Raw genomic sequence first — 23,792 nt, 5'->3', positions numbered from 1 at the left:
TGAGGGTGTGGGGGATTGGGACCTTGTACACGCTAGTGGGGCAGTAAATGGTACAACCCCACTATGGAAAGTGACATGATGCTTCCTGGGGAAAAAAAATCAACCCAACAAAACTAGAAATAGAAATATCTTATAATCCAGAAATCCCACTCCTAGTTGTATACCCTAGAGTTCTAATAAAAGAGGCGCAGATATGCATATGCACATTTATTTTGACGCAGCATTATTCACAATAGCAAAAAACCAAACAAACCAGAAGCAGCTTGTGTTGCTGTGCTGTTCAAAAAGGTCCAGCGGGACTTCCAGATGAAGCAGGACCAGGAAGACAGGCCTGTCATCTACTGGTCTACTTCAGCTCATCAGCCAGTGACAGCTCTATAGATGAACATGGTCTCCGTAACTAATCACAGGAATGAAATAGGACCAGACAACTAATTGTTGTGCAAGAAATTTTCTAAAAATCATTTTATTGGGGGCTCTAACAGCTCTTATCACAAGCCATCCATCCGTCCATTGTGTCCAGCACATTTGTACACTTGGTGCCCTCATCATTCTCAACACATTTGCTTTCCACTTGAGCCCTTGGGATCAGCTCATTTTTTCAACTCCCTCCCCGGGCCCTTGATAATTTACAAATTATTATTTATTTTGTCATGTCTTACACTGTCCAATGTCTCCCTTCATCCACTTTTCTGTTGTCTGGCCCCCAGAGAGGGGGTTATATGTAGATCCTTGTAATCGGTTCCCCCTTTTAGTCCACCTTCCCTCCACCCTCCTGGTATTGCCACTCATACCACTGGTCCTGAGGATTCATCTGTCCTGGATTCCCTGCATTTCTAGTTCCTCTCTGTACCAGTGTACATCCTTCTGGTCTAGCTGAATTTGTAAGATAGAATTTGGATCATGATAGTGCGGGGGAGGAAGCATTAAAGAACTAGAGGAAAGTTGTATGTTTCACCGTTGCTACACTGCACCCTGACTGGCTCGTCTCCTCCCAGCGACCTTTCTGTAAGGGGATGTCCAGTTGCCTACAGATGGGCTTTGGGTCTCCACTCTCCACTCCCCGTCATGCATAATGATAAGGTTTTTTGTTCTTTGATGCCTGATACCTCATCCCTTTGACACTTCGTGATCATACAGGCTGGTGTGCTTCCTCCATGTGGGCTTTGTTGCTTCTGAGCTAGATGGTCTCCTGTTCATCTTCAAGCCTTTAAGACCCCAGACGCTATATCTTTTGACAGCCAGGCACCATCAGCTTTCTTCACCACATTTGCTTACACCACGCTTTGTCTTCAGTGATCGTGTTGGGAAGGTGAGCGTCATGGAATGTCAGTTTAATAGAACAAAGTGATCTTGAATTGAGGGAGCACTTGAGTGGAGGCCCAATGCCCATCTGCTACCTTAATTCTAAACCTATAAATATATGCACATAGATCTATTTCCCCATCATCACATATAAATATATTTACTTATGTACATGCCTGTATTTAGACCTCTATAAATGTCCTTTGCCTCCTAGTTTTTTCCTCTATTTCATTTTACTTTCTTCCTGTCCCACTAACATGCTCAAAAAAGCAATATATAGTATCAAAAATAACTATACGCTGTGTTACTTCATGTGCTGCATGACTACTATACACACTGACTTACTGCATATACACAGCAAAGCTTGTATAGTTTGAGGCCTAACCCAGGCTGATGCTATTCCAGCACGTGCTACTGTGTGCGCTGCATTACTGCATACGTAGGGGAAGTGCTAACGCAACACATGCAGTGACACAGTGCGTACACAACACAGAGTGTATATTATGAACCCTAACACAGGCCGCTCTATGCGAGCATAGTCAACAATGGGTCCACATAGGGGTTAGTAAGAAAATAAAAAATAAAACATAGCAGATTAAGAATCGTAAACAAACATACTATATATCCAAGACCAGAGATGTACCGGTACTTGTATTCAGCAACGCTTGGGTGGAGCAAGGGGGCGTGACCAAGCACGGGTAAGACTGTTAAGGCTCCGTCATTGGTCACAGCCCTGGAGAAGAGCGGGAGAAGAAGAGCGGCCACATATGACATTCATCAGACAAGGATGCGGTGCGCCCAGGTACCAGCACAGGCACGCGGGCAGGTTCTTGCCCAGTACGGCATGGACAGCACCGAGGGTGTGGGTGCGCAGGAGAAAAGAAGAGCGGTGATATCAGCAGTCATCGGACCACCCACAGAGGCTGCAGACACCCACAGATGAGCGGGAGAGACCAGAGAACAGGTAAGTGGGACCCTCACTTGAGTATAAGCTGAGGGGCGGCTTTTCAGCATAAGAAATGTGCTGAAAAAACTTGCCTTATACACGAGTATATACGGTATCAACCACTCTATGCTATGTCCCACGGGCAGGAAAATCGCTTCTCCAACATTCTCGCCACCCTGCGCCTACAAGCCACGTGGTTGCTGGCTGCTGTGAACTGGAGAAATGGCTGGAGACACTGAGGCAAGGTCTCTAACAATCACCCTCTGCCTGTACAAAGAGACAGCACCCCTAGCTTCTGCTCTGAAAGCAACAAGGCAGCGCGTCCCCGGGGGAGGCTCGAGTGTGCCAGCACCTTCCCCACAAACATGATTGGCTGCGGGTCTACTGCACATTGCTAGGCAAGCCCCCCACAATGCAGTCTGCTTTCCCGTCAACATTCTGCTGGGAGGGCTCAGGGCTTTAAGGCCAACAGGACAGAGCCCACTTTGCGTCTCCCTGCTCCCCATTCTTGTCAGCTTTCATGAGTCTGACTGAAGTGTCATGGCATTGTGAGTGGAGGGTACACCCTTAGCAAAGGCTGAGAGCAACAGCACTGACACCCCGGTGCTCAGCACCTCCCCCAGAGAGAGACACTGTAGCCTGCAAGTCTACGGTGAATTGCTACAGAAGGTCCCTGCAGTGGAGTCCGCTCCCAAAGTAAGTAAACACTCACCCTGCACACCCCTTAGTCAGTTCAGGCCTCTTGAAACCCCAAAAGGCAGGCTTCTATTCTGTTTTCTCCCACTTCTGGTTGGGATGGAAGACCGCTGACTGAGGGTGCTGAGTGCTAAGAAGCAGGCAGACTTGATGGAGATTGAGAGAAACAAGCCGGCCTTCCTGGAGGTTCACTAGAGTGTGACAGCTCCTCCTCCACCTGGACACGGTCACCTGCAAGAATGCAGTCTGCTCCCATCACCCACACTCTCCCATAAGTCTCTGACTCAATAAGACAGACCTTCCTGGGGGTGAGGGGAGCATCAGGTAGGGTTAGTCTGCCGCTACTTCCAGTTGGCGCAAGAATTGCTGACTGAGGCTGCTGTGTGTTAGGAAGCAGGGGGATTCTAATGGCAACAAAGAAACACTCCATAGGGATCCCCTCAGAGTGTGATACCCCCCCAGGCCCCACCTGGGAGCTGTTGGGTGGCAGGCTATTGCAAACTGCTACAGAAGGCCCCATAGTGGCATCTGACCACCATAGTCAGTCCTTTACCTGCCTCCCTGGGTACCCACCCTGTGGCTCCAACCTCTGAAACCAACAGGACAGACCTTTCGGGAGCCCAGTTTGGGTTAGTCTGCTCCCCCTTCCAGTCCACACCGATACTTGCTGACTGAGGCGGTGCAGTGCTTGGAAGCAGACATGCTGAGAGAAGCCTGCACCCACAGCCAACATGCTACCTACCCACAGGTCAACAAAGTCGACCTCCCCGGGGGCCTGTTTGGAGGGTGACTAGCCCTCCTCCAACTGTTGGCTCTTGGACTGATGTGACTTCCTATAGCAGGTTCCCTAGAGGAGAGCCAGGAGGTGAGTCACCAAAGTGGAAACTACTCTCCCCATGCTACAGTGCCCCTGGGGCTCTGAGATGAGGAAGATGCCATCCTTCTGGGGAATGCCAGCCCCTCCCTCCTGTGCTTTCCCTAAACACCAGCAGGCATACAAACAACCCCACGGAGAAGGGAAGGGAAGCATGCAGAACTGGGTGGCCACACACAGCCTAACTATGCAGGGGGCTCACTGGATATGGGGTTTCAGCCTAAAGTTATGAATACAGTAACAGAGAAGGTGTAGAAAACAGAACCTCGGAGAGGATGTGGACAAACTCTCAACATTCATACGTTAAGGAGTCTTGGAGGCCAAGGCTATCAAGGAGGAAACCATCACATTGGGGGGTTGGAGATGCGTCCCACTCACATTCTCCTAAGTAAAAGTTATTCCCCACGATGCCCCCGCATAATAATGCCACATTTAATGTGCAAACACATGGTCGCTCACTATTCTCTTGGAGGTCAACTGCTTGAAGGTTATCTGCCTGAAGGTTGTCTGCCATCTAAAGCAATCAGATACTGAAGAGCAATAAGAATGGGCTCAACTGGGAGACAAAAGGCATTTATAGAGGTCTAGATAAAGACATGTACATATGCAAATATATTTATATATGAGGCTAGGGAAATAGATCTATGTGCATATATTTATAGGTTTAGTATTAAGGTAGCAGATGGACATTGGGCCTCCACTCAAGTATTCCCTCAATGCAAGAATACTATGTTCTATTAAATTGGCATTCTATGATGCTCACCTTCCCGACACAACCACTGAAGACAAAGTGGGTGAATAAGCAAATGTGGTGAAGAAAGCTGATGGTTCTCGGCTATGAAAAGATAATAGCATCTGGGGTCTTAAAGGCTTGAAGGTAAACAAGTGGTCATCTAGCTCAGAAGCAACAAAGTCCACATGGAGAAAGCACACCAGTCTGTGTGATCACAAGGTATCGAAGGGATAAGGTGTCAGGCATCATCAGAACAAAAAAATCTTACCATAGTGAATGAGTGGGGGAGTGCAGACTGGAGACCCAAAGCCCATCTGTAGGCAATCGGACATCCCCTTACAGAAGGGTCTCGAGGAGGAGATGAGCCAGTCAAGGTGTGATGCGGCAACGAGGAAAAATACAACTTTCCTCTAGTTCCTAAATGCTGCCCCCCCTCCCCGCCCCCACTATCATGATCCCAATTCTACCTTGCAAGTCTGGCTAGACCAGAGGATATACACTGGTACAGATAGGAATTGGAAGCACAGGGAATCCAGGGCGGATAATACCTTCAGGACCAGTGGTGAGAGTGGCGATACCAGGAGGGTAAAGGGAGGGTGGGTTTGAAAGGGGAAACCGATTACAAGGATTTACATGTGACCTCCTCCGTGGGGGTAGAACAGAAAAGTGGGTGAAGGGACAAAATAATAATTTATAAATTATCAAGGGTTCATGAGGGAGGGAAGGGAAAAATGAGGACCTGATGCCAGGGGCTTAAGTGGAGAGCAAATGTTTTGAGAATGATGAGGGCAATGAATGTACAAATGTGCTTTACACAACTGATGTATGTATGGATTGTGATAAGAGTTGTCTGAGCCCCTAATAAAACGATTTAAAAACAAAAGAATAGGGCTTAAGAAGGCTGAGTATAGTTTAATGGAATTATGCAACACGAACAAGTTTCACACATCATGGGGATTCCAGAAGGACATGAGTAAGACATGAGAAGAATACATGAAGAAATAGCTCCCGGAGCAGTGTATTATTTACTGTAGTTTTTCTAGCCAAAGTCTCGAACTCCCACCAAATGAACTTTTCCAGCATGAGTCTGGTGAGAAGGTGGGGGAAGATACTGAAAGGTTCATCTGTGAGTTAATTGCAAACAGGATTCCCTGGAATGCCCTCCTGATGCATATCAAGTGAGCCCACTGAGAAGCAGGAGAAGGGATCTCATTTTCAGCAAGACTCAGGAACTGAGCACGTCCTCTGGACCTGAGATCCCTGCACCACGGACCTCCTGAACCCAGAAGACACTGACACATCCGAGGAGCAGCAGCAGAGCATGGAGCAGCGTGGTGGCCTTCCCAACTCACTGAGCAAGCACAGCGGAGTGTTTTTTGTGCCGAAATCTGGCTTGCAGAATGGGGAGCCTCTGAGCACTTAATTGGGGAAGTTGGGTTCGCTGACCCAAAGAACCTGAGCTGAATGTCTTTGGGTTGAGGCTTATTCAATAGTGACAAGAACACTCCCAGTCTAAGATGTGGTGCCATTGGGGTCACACGCTCGAATTTCGGTTGTTCTGTTTTTCACCAGATGAAACTCAGATGTGATGAACCTACAGGGACAGCAAGTAGAATAAGGTTTTTGTTTTTTTTTTGGGGGGGGTACAGTAGTGGTGGAAGAGGAGGCTAAAGGGAGCTGACATCAAGGAGTTCAAGAAGGAAGAGAATGTTTTGAAACTGCGGTAGCAAGTGTACATTACTGCTTGATGTGACTGAACTATGGAATGATATAATGTTTGTATTAATTCCCAATAAAATGGCTTTGAAAAACAAACCAAAAAACCCAGTCTAATAAAGAACATGAATCTACAAGTATAAGAATTTCAAAGAACCCCAAGCAGAATAAATCTAAAGAGATCCACACCAATACACCTCATACTTATATTCTCAAAAATTAAGAGAAAATCCTGAAAGCATCGAGAGAGAGAGGCAAACAATCACAAACAAAAGGATCCGTTGGCACTCAGAAGTCAATGCCAGGCTGTCAATGAAGAACACGATACCCAGTGAAAACATCCTTCAAGAACAAGAGTGAAATGAAAACATTTCCAGTCAAACAAGATGAGAGAGTTTATATCCACCAGACCGACACTACAAAAAATACCCAGGGGGGTACCACAGATGGAAAAGAAAAGATACTAGAACTCAATTCTAAGCTATGCATAAAAAGAAAGATCCTCAATAAAGATACATGTATAAATAAATATAAGGCAACTAATAAGTATTCACATGTTACAATGGTATATGTTTTATTTGTTATGTCTTTTAATAAGAAATATACAAAATGCATTAAGTTATGTTACAGAGCGGTTATGGTACCTGGCTACCCTAACTGAATTTACAAGGTTCCCAATAAGAGCCCTGATTAAAAAGGGGGAAAATTGGGAACAGAATTTCAAATTCTTTAAAAAAAAAATTTTTTTTTATTGGGGCTTGCAGTTTTTATAACAATCCATACATCAGTTGTATCAAGTACATTTGTACATATGTTGCCATCATTTTCCAGAATTTCAAATTCTTATGAATGCTACTTGTCAGGAACCATGAAGGGTGGATAAATTCCTGAAGTTACTGCCCAGAGATGATCTTGACATCTTAAACCAAAAATGAGATCCTCTGCAGATTTCTTAAAACAGGCTTAGTTTAAGTAGTAAGGTCTGCCTTGAGCATCATGCTCTTAAGAAAAACAAACCCCCCACAATCCATAACATGGGTTATGACAAGAGCACCTCAGAAGATTAGATTCCAGGCTGAGGGGGCTGCTCATCACCCACGTGTGGCCAGCACACTGACAGCTCAGCTCTACAGCTTTGAGCTTAAGATGCCCCTCAGATGGACTTGTTCCCCAAATCCACGGTCATCGGATTGGTTCTGGATTACTAGCGCCCCTATGGAACAGTTAAATGGTTTCGTTGTGTTTCTGAAGCTGTAAATCCTGACGTGAGCAGACAGCCTCGTTTTTCTCCCTTGAAGTGGCTGGTAGGTCAACCTTGTAGTTAGCAGCCCACACAACCCACTGTGCTGCCAGGACTCCTCAGAGCAGCGGTTCTTCATCTTCTTCTGCCGTGACCCTTTAATGCAGTTCCTCATGTGTGGTGATCCCCAAGCATAATATTATTTTCATTGCAACTTCATAACTGTAATTTCGCTACCATTATGAATCGTCACGTAAATATATGATATGCAGGATGTATTAGGCAACCCCTGTGAAAGCGTCGTTTGACCCCCCAAAGGGGTCGCGACCCACAGGTTGAGAACCGCTGCCTTAGCTCATGTTTTAGTATGGACTAGGGGACTTAGAGCAGAGTGATCTTGTTGCCTTCTGTAAAAACTTTGAATACATTTTCCTAAGGGAAGGTCTAAAATCACTGATATTGGGCTTCTTTAGCAACACAGATCCTGAAAATGTAAATGATGGGTGTTTATGTCATAAACTTGATTCTTCGAAGTAGCAGTACATCAGAGCTCTCGAGCCCAACCACAGTTTACCTGCCTCCTCCTGTCTTGTTTACACTGCCCAAGGTGTCTAAACGTGACTGCTGTTAGGGGAGCGGGTAGGGTGACTACAGCTTGTTCCTCCTGGGGGAGGGGGGGGGTAGGAAGAACATGCAAAAATGTGAATTCAATTTCCTGCAGTTACAGAGAACATCGAAACCTCTGCTGAACGTAAACTGATGATTGACACTGGGGACCTACACCTAATTCATGATTAAAAGTTAAAAGACATTTATACCTCTTATTATGGAAAACTTAAAAACACAAGAATGACCCCTCAGATCCCATGTACCAACCTCACTCAGTAATTAAGATTTATCTGTAGAAATTCTTAATGCTGAAGATGTGACTCTTTCCCCTATTAAAGAATAAAATTTCCATTCTATAAGTGTTACAAAACCACGCACAGAAATCTAGAGGTAAAGGCAAATTCACCCACGATGCTACCATGTGACAAAGCATGGCCGTTTTCTGCGTCAAGAAGAGCAGCCGCTTGGGGAGACACATGGCGCTGTGTAGATGAGAGTCAGGTGGGGCAGGGCACTGCTCAGTCTCGCGGGATGAGGCCAAGTGCTGCTTATAAGCTCCTCAAAATTCAATTTCCTGAATTACAGAGCACTGGTGTTTTAATAGCTTCATTTCCCTGTTAGTGAAGTTTTAAGAAGAGTTCAGGAGTTGTTTTGATAACAGAATCTTGCTTTTCTTAAAAAATAAACAGATAAATAAATAGAGCGAGCTTTTGCATTTTAGGGTGAGAGACCAAGGTCTGGGAGAGACATTTGCTTCAGGCGGCAGGCTCTGTTTCCCCAGTAGAGAAATCCTAACTGTGGAAAACCAGGAAGTGCCCCTCTAAGAGATCCGTTACAGTGTTCCATGCTAAAAATATCCTGTTAGTGACCTGGTGATGACCATGCGGTGTCACGTGGCTTCTGTGGTTTTTGACACTTAATGATGAGTACGCTTCCTTTGTTCAAGTCTTTTCTCAAACGGAAGTTTTTGAAAGCAAAGATAGGAGTTTGAGACTTAGGTCAAGGTATGACCGTGAGACCAGCTTCAGCTATGTGGCCCTCGTTTCCTTCTCTGTAAACGGGAATGTGCCTGCCTCAGTCAGTTGGGCAATGCGAGACGAGGGTTTCAGGAAGGAGGCCTGGTGGCGCAGTGGTTGAGAGACAGGCTGCTCACTCAAAGGCAGGCAGTTCGAGCCCGCTAGGGGCTCCACGGGACAGGCATAGTCCTCTGCATCTGTGAGGATGGAGAGCTCGCAGAGCCTAGGACCGCCCTCCTCGAGGGCTGCTGCGAGTCAGAATTGACTTGACGCAGTGAATTGAGCCTGTTTCCTACTACAATGTCTGACATTGCTGGCATTAATAAACCCAAGTAGTCATCTACCTCTTCTTTTATTTTCTTTCCTATGGTACTGCTCGCCCCGTCCCGCGCATTCACTTAGTTATATTCCTAAGTTCATGGAAAAATATTCTTGGTTTTGTATTTCTTTAACATTTATTTCCTAACAACCGTGGAGAAAAATGAGGCTGTGCGCTCCAGCGAAGATCTACGGTTGAGAAGACCCTCGGCAGCAGTTCTAGTCTAGTCTCTAGGGGCTCGGTGTTGGGATCAACTTGGTGGCAGCCAGTTTGGCTTTGGGCAGTGGTTCTCAACCTTTCTAATACAGTCCCTCAGGTTGTGGTGACCCCTGACCATACAATTATGTTCCTTGCTACTTCATCACTGTAATTTTGTTATGGTGATGACTCAGGCGACCCCTGTGAAAGGGTCCTTCTACCCCCAAAGGGGTCGCGACCCACAGGTTGAGAACCGCTGGCTTTGGAGGGATTTGAAGCAGTATTTTCATAACCATCATAATTCTTGCAGCGCAGGATGCTCAGCGTTTACCACTGATGAGAATAACTAAATGAAAAACACAGACTGGGTCTCCTACTCTCTGGCACTGTAGAAGCAGCATGTGTAAGGGTCTGCTGGCTTCCAAGCTCGCCTCCTCCATGCTGTGGGTGACGGGGGAGCGGAACCAGGCCCAGGGCAGAGCGCACTCACTCAGGGCAGGACAGGCTCATCAGGCCCCAAAAAGGTTGACCAGTTTGCTTTAAAACTGGACTTTGAAACGTTTCCCTACCACAGCCCATTAGTAAATTACTTTCTAACAGTACAACCTTTGTTTTCTCTAAGGGTGGGGAGATTGTGGGTGGAAAAAGTCTTTGAAAAGAACACCTCTGACCATACAGAGAAGGAAGGAGAGCGCCAGGGGATGAGACTGGTAGTGTACCTAACAGAGTGAAGCATTTTCGAGGCCCGGGCGGAAGATGAAGAAGAAAGGGGTCCTCTTGGAAGGGTCTTAGAGTATACAACGAAGTGCTGGTGACACTGTGGGAGAGGCGTGGGGCTATTAACCACAAGGTCGGCGGTTCTACTCTACCAGCCACTCCAGTGAGAAAGATGAGCTCTGCTCTCCTACAGATGTACGGTTTTGGAGAGCCTGTTGTGCGTCAGAATCGATTTGGTGGTGGGTTTGGGAAGGGCAAAGGCTCTAAAGAAACACGAAGAAGGTTTGTGAGAACACTAATCAATTGGAGACTCAGAGGGTCTGGCCTGGTAAGTAATCAAAAAGTAATTAGAAGTCTGCCCCATTTCCTTCCCTCGGCCCTTAAGTCAGGCAAAATCTAAGAGACAATCAGATCTGCCGCCAAGATGCTAAGTGGTGGATCCAGAATAAGGCCTTCAGTAGACGAGAATCTAACGTACTTGTCCGCACCAGCAAGAGAGCACACCTCATATTGCCCCTGGACACACACGGCAGAAGCAACGAGCCCAGAGCTCTCGTTGAGGGCACGGGAATTCACCTGCAGATTATACTTTTCTGCTGGGCAATTCTTTTTCACGTTTAACCACGATTCTGTGTCTCTTACTGCATATAAGATCTAGCAATTACTTTAGCAACTAAAGATCAAAATACAAATTATACACTTCTTTCACCTTGACTTCCTTTGTATTCCTTGCAATAGTTGATTGCATTTCTCCTTCATTGATGGAAGAAACAAAGTGTAGCAATTTCTTGAAGTGCAAAGGAGGAAGGCGATTTTGGCCTAACAACATAATTGCCCGCGAATCCAAGATGTCTGCTACTCCTTGGAAATTTTTCCCACAAGGAAGTTGCACATAAAAAGAAATGACCCTACTTTCAAGCTCCCTGCTTTTTCAACCCTGTGATTAGCGGCTGGATGTTGAAACTACATCGGGTCATTTTGAAGACATCGTCAGGAACCCCTAGAGTCTGCTGGAAGAGCTCATCCCAACCAGTTGCCCCCCCCCCCACGCCCCCACATCGAGAAAACTGTTGCAGAACTAAAAGATACACTTGATCATGAGACAACTTCTCCATGCTCTTCTAGAAGCACATACTTAGGTACCATTTAAACTGACTAAATGGTTAAGATATATCATCAATTTAACATGAAGACTAATATTATCAAAGCCAAACTGCACATGAAAACAAGTGTACCATACCACAAAGCATGCGATTACAACTGCCTGGTATTCCAAAGATTCAAGGTTCTATGAGTGATTTCTCAAGGAGTCTCCCAGTTGTTTGCTAAGATGCAAAAATAACTCAGAGCAGACATGTACAATAGACCCTTCTCCTTATAGACACTAGTCTGGTAGGTGAAAAATCAGTGCCATGTGAAAATGGAGGATGATCACATCAGATCACCAACTGGAAGGCGACAATCCCATTGTTTAACTGCCAAAGCACGAGAACCATCGCCCAGACAAGCTGACACGCACTGCAATCATCACAGGTAGCGTGACTCTTGCCTCATCCTATGGTGTTTGTCACGGCCAGATATGCATCACTACACGTCAAACTGTTGGGCTGATTTTTTACTATGCGGAGTGTCAGCTAATGAACAATCCGCAACTGAGCAGCAGGTGTACAGCTGTAACAGAGATCGAAGCTTTCTGTAGACCAGGATTGTTTTCCAAAGAATTAATTTTCAAAAGTGGGCATTTGCATTTTGTGGATGAGGTGTTATCTCAGAGCATACATTTGCAAACATCAGTAAATATTTTAAATAAACAAAGAGACGGTACACTGTAGGAGGGGGGAAATGGTTGAGTAAAAAGCAGCAGCTAAAAGAAGCAGACTCCACCGTGGCAGCAAAGGAGTTGGAGTTGGGAGCACACAGGATTCTCCACAGTCTTTGAGTCTCTATGAGACAAAGGAGAGGAGGGAAGGCCGTGATGCTCCACAGTGTTTGACAGGAAAGAAAAAAAAAGTCAGAAGGAAGTGATTAAAACCAGCTTCCTGACCTAACATATCCAATAAAAGACAGCAATGGAATCTAAAACTTTAGTGACACTGAAATTTATTGCTCATATCATGAGGGAAGAACCCCAAGCTGTCCCCCCTAAGTAGTTTCCTATACCTCACCATTACTAAATGAGTTTGATAAACCTGGTCCTTTGGTTTAAATGGAGAACACTGGCTGCATATAGGTTATGAAACTTGAGAATAAGGAGGGCAAGGAAGTGTGAATGCAGGCGTTGGTTCGGTGGGCTTTTGAGTTCCTGCTTTGGCAATGAAAGAGAAGAGGTATTGGTGGAGGTATTGTGGGATGGGGTCAGGTAGGTGGAAGAACTGAGCAGGTGAGTGACCCAAGGAGGTGGGCAGCATCTATGCCAGGAAGCCTCACCAACTTCCGAGAGGAGTCAGCAAGGTGCCATCCTGGCACTTTTACATACCTAACCCTTCTGTCTCCTTTTCACATTAGTTTTCTGACTCCCCAAGAAATCCATTCTCTATGTAAAGATTAGGAAAATGCTCCATAAAACGCCCAGAGGAATATTTGATAATTTTTATAAATTTACCAACTGAAGATAACCACTGACAATATCTTGATGTCCTTTTCCCCCTAAGTGCACATTTTAACATAAAAATTTACATCTTATGGTATGGAGTATTTCATAAGCTGGCTTCTTCTGTTTGAATACTAGTTACATTAGACAACCTAGACATAAAAAATCTATCTCATGGCCTAGTCCACTCTTCTGTGCAGGGGCTGGGATGATCCCTTTGAGCTTAGCGTGATACCTAGCCTGGTTGGAAAGTGTTACAAATGAGAGGCATTGGTAGGACTTTGCGAGGCGCAGATGAGGAAGGTGGGAAGGCTAGAATGTACATTTGTGAAGGTGGTGCGCTGCAGTGAAGTTCCTTGCTCTGGCTTTTCTACCCACGTCTCTGGAACTCCCAATGACTGGGTGAGACTACGCAAATAGGGTGTGTGTACCATGAAGAGAGGGGATTTGTCTGTTTTCGTTACCACCTCCAGTTACAAGGATGAGTCACCTTTGAAGGAACGGCAGAGAGGTGAGAAAGCTCATTTTGGAAGAGCTCATCCAAGATCTCGGTCAGAATCTAAATTAGACCAGGTACATCGGAAACTATGCCATGGAGACTCAAGAGGAGCAGCGTCATGACGATGGGACACTTTCTCCTCATCCAGCCCAAGACTATGGCACTAAGAGGCAGGGTGACAAGGCGGGCTGGCTTCCTGGCCCATGAGGCAAAGGCAAAGGGGCTGAGAGATTGAGGACCAGAGAGATACTTGGCTGCTGGCTGACGAGACCAATGACTGTACCCTAAGTGTTCGCTGATTCTGATTTAGGGTAACCTGTTGACTTTCCTAATAAATCCCCTTATTGTGAATCTCATTTGTGGGTTCTATGTATCCACTGCAATGAATTCTTGAACCCAGCAGAGGTATAGAGTGGCGTGGGAGGAAGGGCTGGTGTCAGAATAGGGTACAAGAATGAAAGCGTGGAGGCATGCCCGGCTCTTGCCTCGTGGTGACAGGGAAGCCACAGGAGGTCAGGTGCATCCACCTTCATGCAGTGGACTGCAGAAGGAAAGACCCCAGGGAGCACACCGAGTTGGCCGGTACGCAGTAAGTACCGGGAAATAAGGACGGGAGCTGATTGCCAAGTGAAGGGTTTTGAGGAAAGAGGAGAGCAATGCCAACAGAAAGAAAAGATGGCAGGCGAGCCTTTGGGGGAGATGGTAGGGCCACAAGCCAGGACACAGAAGGTTAAAAAGACGACTTCCTACACCAAGAAATTCGGCGGTGAGAAGAAACAGACTAGGACTGGGACGATGGGGAGTCACGATAAATATCCTTGTAAGATAGCAAAACGGGAAGATCTGGTGTCCGAGACCACTCTTCTGGGACTGGAGGAGAGACGATACCAAGTATCAGGGCGAAGAGAAGGAGAGGGGACTATCCTCAACTCTCCATGGCCTCGGTTCTCTGAGGAAAGAGCCGAGGCCACTGGCAGGGATCTATAAGGAAACACCAGACGACAGAGCCACAGTGGGTGTCCAATCCAGGCTGTAGGCCAAGCCAACAGAGGTAGCAATAAAAATTTCCCAAAATATTGAGAATCTAAATGAGATGCTAGAGGAATCCCCAGCTGGGCCTGGGTGAAGGCCATGCAGATGAAGTATGTGTGACAACAGTCGGTGGCTGGCCTTTGTAAATGGGTTGGCCAGAGGATGGAATGAGGCTTAAAGGCACCTGACAGATGGGGCAGGCAAGATGGGCAATGAGCACTTGATGGGACTGTGATTTTAGAACGCAGGTCCCAGGAGAGAGTGTGTGTGTGTGCCTGTTGTGGGGAGGAGGGGGTCTAAGTTACAGAAGCCCTGGAGGTGTAGTGGGTTGGTTACACATTGTGTTGCTAAACCACGAGTTAGCAGTTTGACATCAACAGCAGCTCCATGGGAGAAAAAGATAAGGCTTTCTACACCAGTGAAGAGTTAGCAGCGTCTCAACTCCATGGGGCAGTTCTACCCTGTCCTATAGGGTTGCCGTGAGTCGGAACTGACTCATCAGCATCGAGCTTGGTTTTGTGTGGAGTGTATTTCAATACACATGTGCGAGAAGTGTAATGCCAGCCGGAATGTAGACTGCAAAGAAGAAACCAATTGGCCGGAAGCAGCACCGAGAGCCTGCTTTGGTAATTTACTCCTTCAAATCTTGGAATCAAACAGAAGTAAAAAACGCAACCTTAGCAATAATCTGAGAGCTGAATCTTCAAGTCAAGTAGAGGCTGGGGGGCTGTAACTTGGAGGGCTTGGCAGGCAGCCACCTGGCAGCCAACTCACCCATCCACTGAAAGGGATGGCTCAGGTGAGTGAAGCGGTTTAGGGTACTTAAAGGCACTTGGCTTACAAATTCTGGAGGAGGTGGGACATGTCAGCCATTGAAACAGGGCACCACCCACAGACAAAAAAAGGTATAAAGAAAGTGTGTGGAGAATATCAAAACACAGAGAGACCATTTACATCAGGAAGGAGTACCTTTCTTACCCAACTGCCTATAAAACTCAGTGTATGGCACATGTCAAAACTAGCAGCTATAAATGCTCAAATGCATAAACAAAGCTTTGAATTTTTAATTATGCAACCTATTGGAATGTTAATAAGCCAGAAAATGCAGACTCTCTCTTCTAGCCTATAGCATTAGAGTTAATCACTTGTATACCACAGCTTAATAAGGAAGGATAATGATTTGAGAAGATGCAAGACCTTGGAGTTAAAAGCTGTTACCAAACCTCTTACTCGAAAATCGAGGTGTAATAAATGGTTGACACTGGGAGTTTCTGAGGGAGGGAGCGACTACAAGGCCAACGAGAGGAGAAATAAACATGATACCTCTGGATTCATGATCCCTTCTTTTTTAAAACAGCTGTAAAACATGTCCATGGAGAACACTTCACTCCAAAGGTATCCATAGTATTGGCCATCATAACCCCCTGCCAAATGTCCAAAAGTGGCTGGCATATTTGTGCCTTGAAAGGAAGAAAGATAGATGTCCATCAATGTAATGTGTTGGTAAGTGTTAATCATCAGGACTTCAGCTGGTTGAAACGGCGACGGCAGCTGGGGGAGGGAAAGAAAGAAGGGTCATAGGTGCTCTCTGGGCTTCTGCGTGCCCTGGGCGAAGCTGTTTACCTACCTCTCCCTGCGATGGCTCAACCTTGGAGCTGGTTTCGGCCCTAAGCTCTGGAATGCCAACAACAGTTTCAGAGTCTGTCCACACCCAGTTCAGATTTTCACAAGTCTGGTCTTCAACATCCCTTAGACATGTATGTGCCTTAAAGAGCACTGTGATATCCCCACCCTAGTCCTTGTCCCACCTCTGTATACCTAAAGCAAGGCCCGCATCTGAATGTGATCATTAGCTCCTAAAAACAGATTCTGTCACTTGTAAAGTTTAAACGGTTTTGGTGGTTGTTTTTTTGAACCAATTTAGTCTACCTCTAAAACAAAACAAAATCAAGAATTTGTGGGAAGTTGATTTTGGCTCATTGGCCACCTCCTATGTTTCAGAGTAGAACTGCATCTCCCAAACCAGGTCACCAGATTGCCTTCCACAAGGTGGCTTGAGCCACCAAATTTTGGCAAGTAGTTCAGCGCTTGAAGGGGCCCAGGTAGTACAGCGGTCAGTTCGCAAGCACCAGTGGCTTCTTGGGAGAATGATGAGGCTTTCTACTTGCCTGAAGAGTTAGTCTTGGAAACCCACAGGGGCAGTTCTACCTAGCCCTGGACTACAGGGTTATAGTGAGTCACTTTGACCACAGTGAGTGAGTAGAATCCAGCTATTCATCTTTTGCATAACCCCGACCTCCAGCCTACCCTGGGGCGACAGTGCCTGAGGCACAAAGCAGTTGTCCACTATACACAGAGGAAAGTGAGGAATCCCAATTGACCCAAGGGACCAGTCTTATCTGTATTAGCTCCATAAATGTGGCTGATTCATTTTAACAACAATCTCCTTTGTGAAAACAAAATTCTCCTAACCTGCACATGCCCAGCCACTTGCTGGTTTGAAAGTGGTAAGTAACACACTCCCACACCCGAGTCTCAGGTCTCTGGCTGGAAACAGAATGGAACAGACTGCCCTGATCTCAGAGTCTGCTCCTCTCTGAAAACACCTCTTCTGCCCAATCACAGGGAAGTTCCTGGGCTCTTGGGGAGGAAGTGGCCAGACTGGAGCTACCAAATGTGAAGTAAGTCTTCCTGCTGGGGAACTGAGGAGGAGGCGGATTACCCACACTGATGACACTGAAATGTGGCCAGGCTGGGCCCACCTTTCCTTCGAGCACATTTGGACAGGACAACTCATCAGGCCTTTGGTATGTTTATCTGAACGCCACGGCCTGATCAGAGAAGGCAGGAAGAAATGGAGCCAGGCAATCCACCAGGCCGACTCTACCTGGCCCGGCAGTGCTGGAAGGGCGCATAGTGTGTTACATGGAAAAGGAACCCGAGCCTGGAGAATGTTCATACCTGGAGTAGCCGAAACACCTAGGATCTCTGTGCAGTATTTGGCATATTCCTGTGCAGCGTCCAGAGACGGGGTGGTGTGGAGAGACTGGTCAACTTTACTTAAAACAATCTGGCGTAGAGTCAGAAGACCTAGAAACATAAGACTGTTTGAGTCTATTTTAGAGAAGAAAGAACTCTGTGTTCCAGTGTAACTTCACAAGAACACACACACAAACCCACGTGATGCTCAGTGCCCTGGAGTGGATTCTGACTCATAGCATCTGTATGGGGTAGACGGGCACTGCCCCTTTGGGTTTCCGAGGCTGTCCATCTTTATGGGACCACAGAGCCTCAACTTTCACCCCGAGCGACGTACGGATTCTAACTGCTGACTTCAGGATTAGAGCCCAACCATGATCCAGTATGCCCGCGGGGCTTCTCCACAAGACCAGATTTCAAAAAACATTTCCAGCAGGACTCAGTCAGAAAATGGGAACGAACCATGTAATTCTACTTAAGATTAAGGCTGACTGGTATTTTACATACATATTTGACACATGACAGGGGCTCCTAATATAACATATTTACAGTTCCAAGGATCCCCACTCCAAGATAGTAGCACTCTTGGGGGTACCATTAAGATCAAAACATAAATATTTTATTTTTTTGAGGACGGGGGAGAGCAGTCTGAATTGGGTCATGAGGCTCCATAAGGGTGCCCCGCCTTAGCCACTGAACTCACTTTGCCGGCCGGAAGTCTGTTCCAAGCTCCGGTGAAGGAGGCATCGGCCGGGCCCCTCCAGAAGGTGGAGTCCACGGCTTCTCCTGCCCAGCCTGCCCTCGGGCGGAGCCCTTCTCTAGGCGCCTGGTGCCCCGCGGCTCAGGGAGGGCTGTGTTAGGGCTGCTGCTGGCCCTAGCCTCAGACCTTCCCAAGGGACAGGGTACAGAGTGACATCACACTCAGCTCGGAGCTCCACCGATGAGCTTCCCTCCGCCCCTGAAAATGTTTTATAGAAGAACGTGCTAGCAATTCGGCATCGAGCCAGTTCGAATGGATTTTCCTTCTAAACCTTCAAGGCATACCTGTGTTGACCAGCCTGGAAGCAACAAGTTTTTCAAGCAGATCATCCGTAATCGGTCTCCCATTTTTATAATGCTGTGACAGTCTTCGGAGGGAGTCGGGGTCCCACACCCAGTTTTCCAGCATTTGGGACGGCACCTCGACAAAGTCCGTTTCTACGTTTGTCCCACTGAAGCGGGCGAAGTCAGTCTGCAAAGTAAACAGAGAAGCACTTGCTTTCTTTCTACTTTGTAAATCTCCTGTGTAAAAATGATCTCTTGCCATCAGCTTTAACTTTTAAAAGAAAGGTAACTTTTCAATATAAATGAAGTAATTCCCAATTCTTTTCTTGTGTGTGTGAACAAAGTTTTCTTTTTGCCTGCCCCGTCACCAAGATTTGTTTATCCTCCAGTTCAGTAATTTGCTTTCGCACGGCTGGTAGCCATCAGAGAATGTTCCTTTTAGTAAGAAAATCTTTTTTTTATAACATTTTATTAGGGGCTCATACAATTCTTATCACAATCCATACATATACATACATCAATTGTATAAAGCACATCTGTACATTCTTTGCCCTAATCATTTTCAAAGCATTTGCTCTCCACTTAAGCCCTTTGCATCAGATCCTCTTTTTCCCCCTTCCTCCCCTCTCCCCCTCCCTCATGAGCCCTTGATAATTTATAAATTATTATTTTGTCAAATCTTGCCCTATCTGGAGTCTCCCTTCACCCCCTTTTCTGTTGTCCATCCCCCAGGGAAGAGGTCACATGTGGATCCTTGTAATCGGTTCCCCCTTTCCAATCCACTCATCCTTTTCTCTCCCAGTTATCGCCCCTCACACCTGTGGTCCTGAAGGTATCATCCACCCTGGATTCCCTGTGCCTCCAGCTCCTATCTGCACCAGTGTACAACCTCTGCTCTATCCAGTCTTGCAAGGTAGAATTCGGATCATGGTAGTGGGGGGGGGGGGAGAGGGGAGGAGAAAGCATTTAAGAACTGGAGGAAAGATGTATTCTTCATCGGTGCTACATCGCACCCTGACTGATTCATCTCCTCCCCTAGACCCCTCTGTGAGGGGATCTCCAGTGACTGACAAATGGGCTTTGAGTCTCCACTCTGCACTTCCCCCTTCATTCATTATGGTAAGATTTTTTTTTTGATGATGCCTTATACCTGATCTCTTTGACACCTCATGATCGCACAGGCTGGTGTGCTTCTGAGCTAGCTGGCCGCTTGTTCAACTTCATAGTAAGAAAATCTTTTCTTGACTTTATAATCGTGATCGCGGGCAGTACTTGCCCTTTTGTCATTAACAGATTTCACTCGGCATACCTCCATATTCCCTGAATGAAGGGTTAAAATGCCCTTACATTTAAATCAAAACAAAACATACAGCAGCCATGCAACATGAAAAATAACCCCCCAAAATTCTATCTTCAGCTAATATATTTCATCCTTTGAATGGCAGACAAACTTGGAACCATCACCAGGAAATGCTAACGTGGGGTTCTTAGGCGGGGGCATGCCTGCCGTACAAGGAAGTGTACTACTCACAGAGAAAGGCCCAAGGACAAGCGGGCAGAGAATCTCAAAACACAGGCATACCATCTGCAGCAGGCAGGGCTCAGACGCTAAAACAAGCTTTAAGCTTTCAAAATAAAAAAGATTTCTAAATGATTTTCCAATAGACTCAGAAATCCAGAATGCAAGACACACATTTGCTCCCAAGCTGGCCCCTTTCTTTGGTTACAGTCGTTTATTTAATATGTGCCTTGTGTGGGCAAGTAGCACCCTACTGCTTAGCTGTTCGAACTAACCCAGTCATGGTGAGCCCAGTCCTCTGACTCCAGGTGACTCGGTGTGTTTGAGAACAGGACTGTGCGCCACTGTCTGCAGTGGCTAGAGCGGGAGAAGCGGAAAGCCCCGTCTCTCTAGTGAGACACAGGTGCCTCTGGGGGGAATTGAAAAGCTCAACAGTTCAGTTAGGAGCCTGGTGTGTAACTGAATGTACCGCCAGGGCCTCCAGAAAAGATTTCAGTGGGAATCAGGGCTACCAACCAATTGGCCAGGAGAGGTAAAGTAGTAGAGGAAAAAAGACACAAAGATGCTTAGGCGGTAACATCACCACCCACCGCTTAAAACTACCCCACAGAACAGTTCCTTTGGGTTTCTGAGGCTTTGGATCTCTGCAAGAGCAGAAAGCCTACTTTCTCCCCTCGGTGGGTTTGAACTACTGACTTGTGGTTAGCAGCCCAATTCATAACCCACTAAGCTCCTTCTTAGAAGCTCCAGCACCCCTGGAAATATAAAAGGCTTATTCTGAGGTCTTATGTTAAGAATAGTAAGAGTAAAAAAAAAACACAACAAAAAACAAGGGCAAGTTCAGTAAACTGCAGTGTCAGACGCCAGTAAAACTGAAGAAGCTAGGAGTTGGGGAATCACTAGATTCCCGTGGTTTTTAACCTTCCTACCGCCTCCCAACACAGGTGCACTTGCCAGTGGCAGGAGAGACTTGGCATTCATCCTCGGGGTCCTCCGCTGAATGGGGTGGGTGGGTGGGGGGGTCATCATTCTGCTCTGTTCTCAGAACCTCCCTCCTGTCTTCTCTTCGGAAGCGCTCTATCCCCACGCTCTCGCCTTGACTTTCTCTGCCCTGGGGCTCTAAATGGGGGGGGGGGGGCAGGGAAAGGGCTTAACCAGCGAAGGCAGCAGATGGGGTCGTTGAATCTGCAGCAAATACCCCTTCTGTTTTTGGCCACAGGGCAGAGGCACAGCTGTCAACGCCACCTCACATTCTGCATTCCGCTCTTTATGCAAAAATATGCTTTGCTTGACTTCCCATCATAATTGTGCTGATTCTAAAGCGCTGCGAATATTGGAGGGCCAAGGCAAACGAATTCAATAGGAGCTGGATTTAGGCCACTTATTCTGAGGGCAGGCATCTCCAGCAAAAAAACCCTTACAGCGAAATAAATGAGACCCTAGGGGGACAACCCCCTCCTTTTAAAGCCTCAGAATGGTACCTTCTAACACCGTACATGATAGAAAAGGACAAAAACAACAACAACAAAAAGCCTACCCAATTCTATATAAAATTTTTGAATAATAGCCAACATTTAATGAGATTTTAATACATTTGGTTATATTGGTTATGCAATTCAAATTCCAAAACAACTGTATGAAGCAAGTCCTATTAGACCCATTTTTAAGATGAGGTACATAAAGAGAATAGTGGTAGATCTAGTGTTTGAGAAGTCCTGGTGGCATCCTGGGTTAAGCATTGGCCTGCTAGCAGCAAGGTTAGCAGTTAGAAACCACCAGCCGCTCTGCAAGGGAAAGATGAGTTACATTCTCGGAAACCCAAAGAGGCAGTTCTATTCTGCCCTGTCGGGGAGCAAGAATGGACTTGATGACCATGCTCTTTTTGGGGGTGGGGGGTGGAGGAGGTAGATTTGAACCCAGGTAGTCTGACTCTAGACCCACGATTCTAACTATTCTAGGCATATCACTTGTCTTAAGGAAAAAGTAAAAGGGTTCAATTAGGTTAGGATGTAAAAGAATAGCCAATCATCCTGGAAGCCATTGGAAATATATCATAGTTAGGGTGGGGTTTCTATATGCTCACTTAGACATTTGGCTTCCTTTATAGTCAAGGAGTCCTCATGGTACAATGGTTAAAGCACATGGCTGATTACCCAAAGGCTGGCAGTTCATACCCACTAGCTGGTCCTCAGGAGAAAGATGTAGTATTTTGCTTTCAAAAAGCTTTACAGACTTGGAGAACCTGCTGTTCTGTTACAGGAGGATGCTGTGGGTCAGAATAAACGCTACAGGTTTTCTTTCTTTTTTCAAAGATCAAAGATAAGGCTGTGGTGTAAAGGCCAGACTTCTGAACCATCTATCAAGGACTGGGGAGGCAGCAATATTTGTAATGCGAATGGAATACTTTTTCTAAAGTATGTAGTTTTTAAAAACGAGTACTAAGAAAGCAAATAAAGGCAAGATCACTCCATCCGTGACTACCAAACAAAAGTTTAACAGAAATATAAGCTTCATGATCCTACTTGTGTAGTTGAAAAGTGCTAATTTTTCAAAGTTGGTATTTGCAGATGAGGGAGAAAATCAGCCCAAATCACAACAAAAGAGGGTACGTGTGTGTATGGGGGTGGGGGGACTTGAAGGTCGGGACCCAGAGAAAACAGAACAAAAGAATAACTCACATGGTGGGGTTAGCATCGAGCAAAATAAGAATCAACACAGTTATGTCACGCAGGGCAGAGAAGAGAGGGCTTATTCTATCCAGAAGCCATCTTTCAGTGCTGGGGGCGGGGGAGGAGGCGGGGCTGGCAACCCAGCAAATGAATGAACAGACCAACAATGTCTTCTAAAGAACAAAAGGAAATGTTTGCGGGGAGCAAAGCTAAAAATAACCCACTGCTTACTAATTTCCCGACAGTCACACTGCTTCTCTGTGTGACTTCATACAACACCATTTGAGTATTTTTCAAATGCGCAGGGAAAGCAACTCACGAAATTCAAAACCCAGTTTCTAGCAAACGACTACATTGTATATAGAGGACGCCATGGTCAGCCACTGTGCAAGCCCACGGAGGCGCCACGGGCAAGCTTCGACTCTAGCAGTCCGATGGGCTCTCCTCGGCAAACAGCAAGGCTGCTTCGCTCTTCGCCATCACTGCCCAGCCTGTGCAGTTTTTTTTTTTAATGTTAGCATTTATTTATTTTATTATTTTTAAATCATTTTATTGGGAGCTCATACAATTCTTATCACAATCCATACATATTTGTTTAACTCATCATTTTCAAAACATTTCTTTCTACTTGAGCCCTTGGAATCAGCTCGTTTTCTCCTCTCTCCTCCTTCCCCTTGCCCCCATGAACCCTTCATAATTTATAAATTATTATTTTGTCATATCTTACACCATCTGATATCTCCCTTCACCCACTTCTCTGCTGTCCATCCCCCAGGGAGGAGGTTACATGTAGATCCTTGTAATCTGTTCCCCCTTCTCCCTTCCTTTCCCTTCACTCTCCCGGTATTGCCACTCTCACCACTGGTCCTCAGGGGTTCATCTGTCCTGGATTCCCTGTGTTTCCAGTTCCTATCTGTACCAGTGTACATCCTCTGGTCCAGCTGGATTTGTAAGGTAGAATTGGAATCATGATAGTAATGGGGAGAAAGCATTCAAGAACTAGAGGAAAATTGTATGCTTCATCATTGCTACACTGCACCCTGACAGACTCGTCTCCTCCCCGCGGCCCTTCTGCAAGAGGATGTCCAATT

At 46.2% G+C, this 23,792-nt stretch overlaps 1 protein-coding gene across 1 annotated transcript in view; it reads right to left on the bottom strand.

The window, feature by feature from the left end:
* Positions 1-23,792, bottom strand: part of NLN (neurolysin) — a 134,487-nt gene that overhangs the window by 4,001 nt on the left and 106,694 nt on the right. Inside the window, exons 10-12 of the mRNA XM_075541098.1 lie at positions 18,514-18,700; positions 17,452-17,580; positions 15,814-15,950 (exon numbers count right to left, since the gene is read on the bottom strand). Coding sequence (XP_075397213.1) covers positions 15,814-15,950; positions 17,452-17,580; positions 18,514-18,700 — 453 coding nt within the window. The remainder of the gene's footprint in view (positions 1-15,813; positions 15,951-17,451; positions 17,581-18,513; positions 18,701-23,792) is intronic.

Source organism: Tenrec ecaudatus, chromosome 2, assembly GCF_050624435.1.
Source record: "Tenrec ecaudatus isolate mTenEca1 chromosome 2, mTenEca1.hap1, whole genome shotgun sequence".
Lineage (NCBI taxonomy): Eukaryota > Metazoa > Chordata > Mammalia > Afrosoricida > Tenrecidae > Tenrec > Tenrec ecaudatus.
This window is presented reverse-complemented; position numbering and strand designations above follow the sequence as displayed.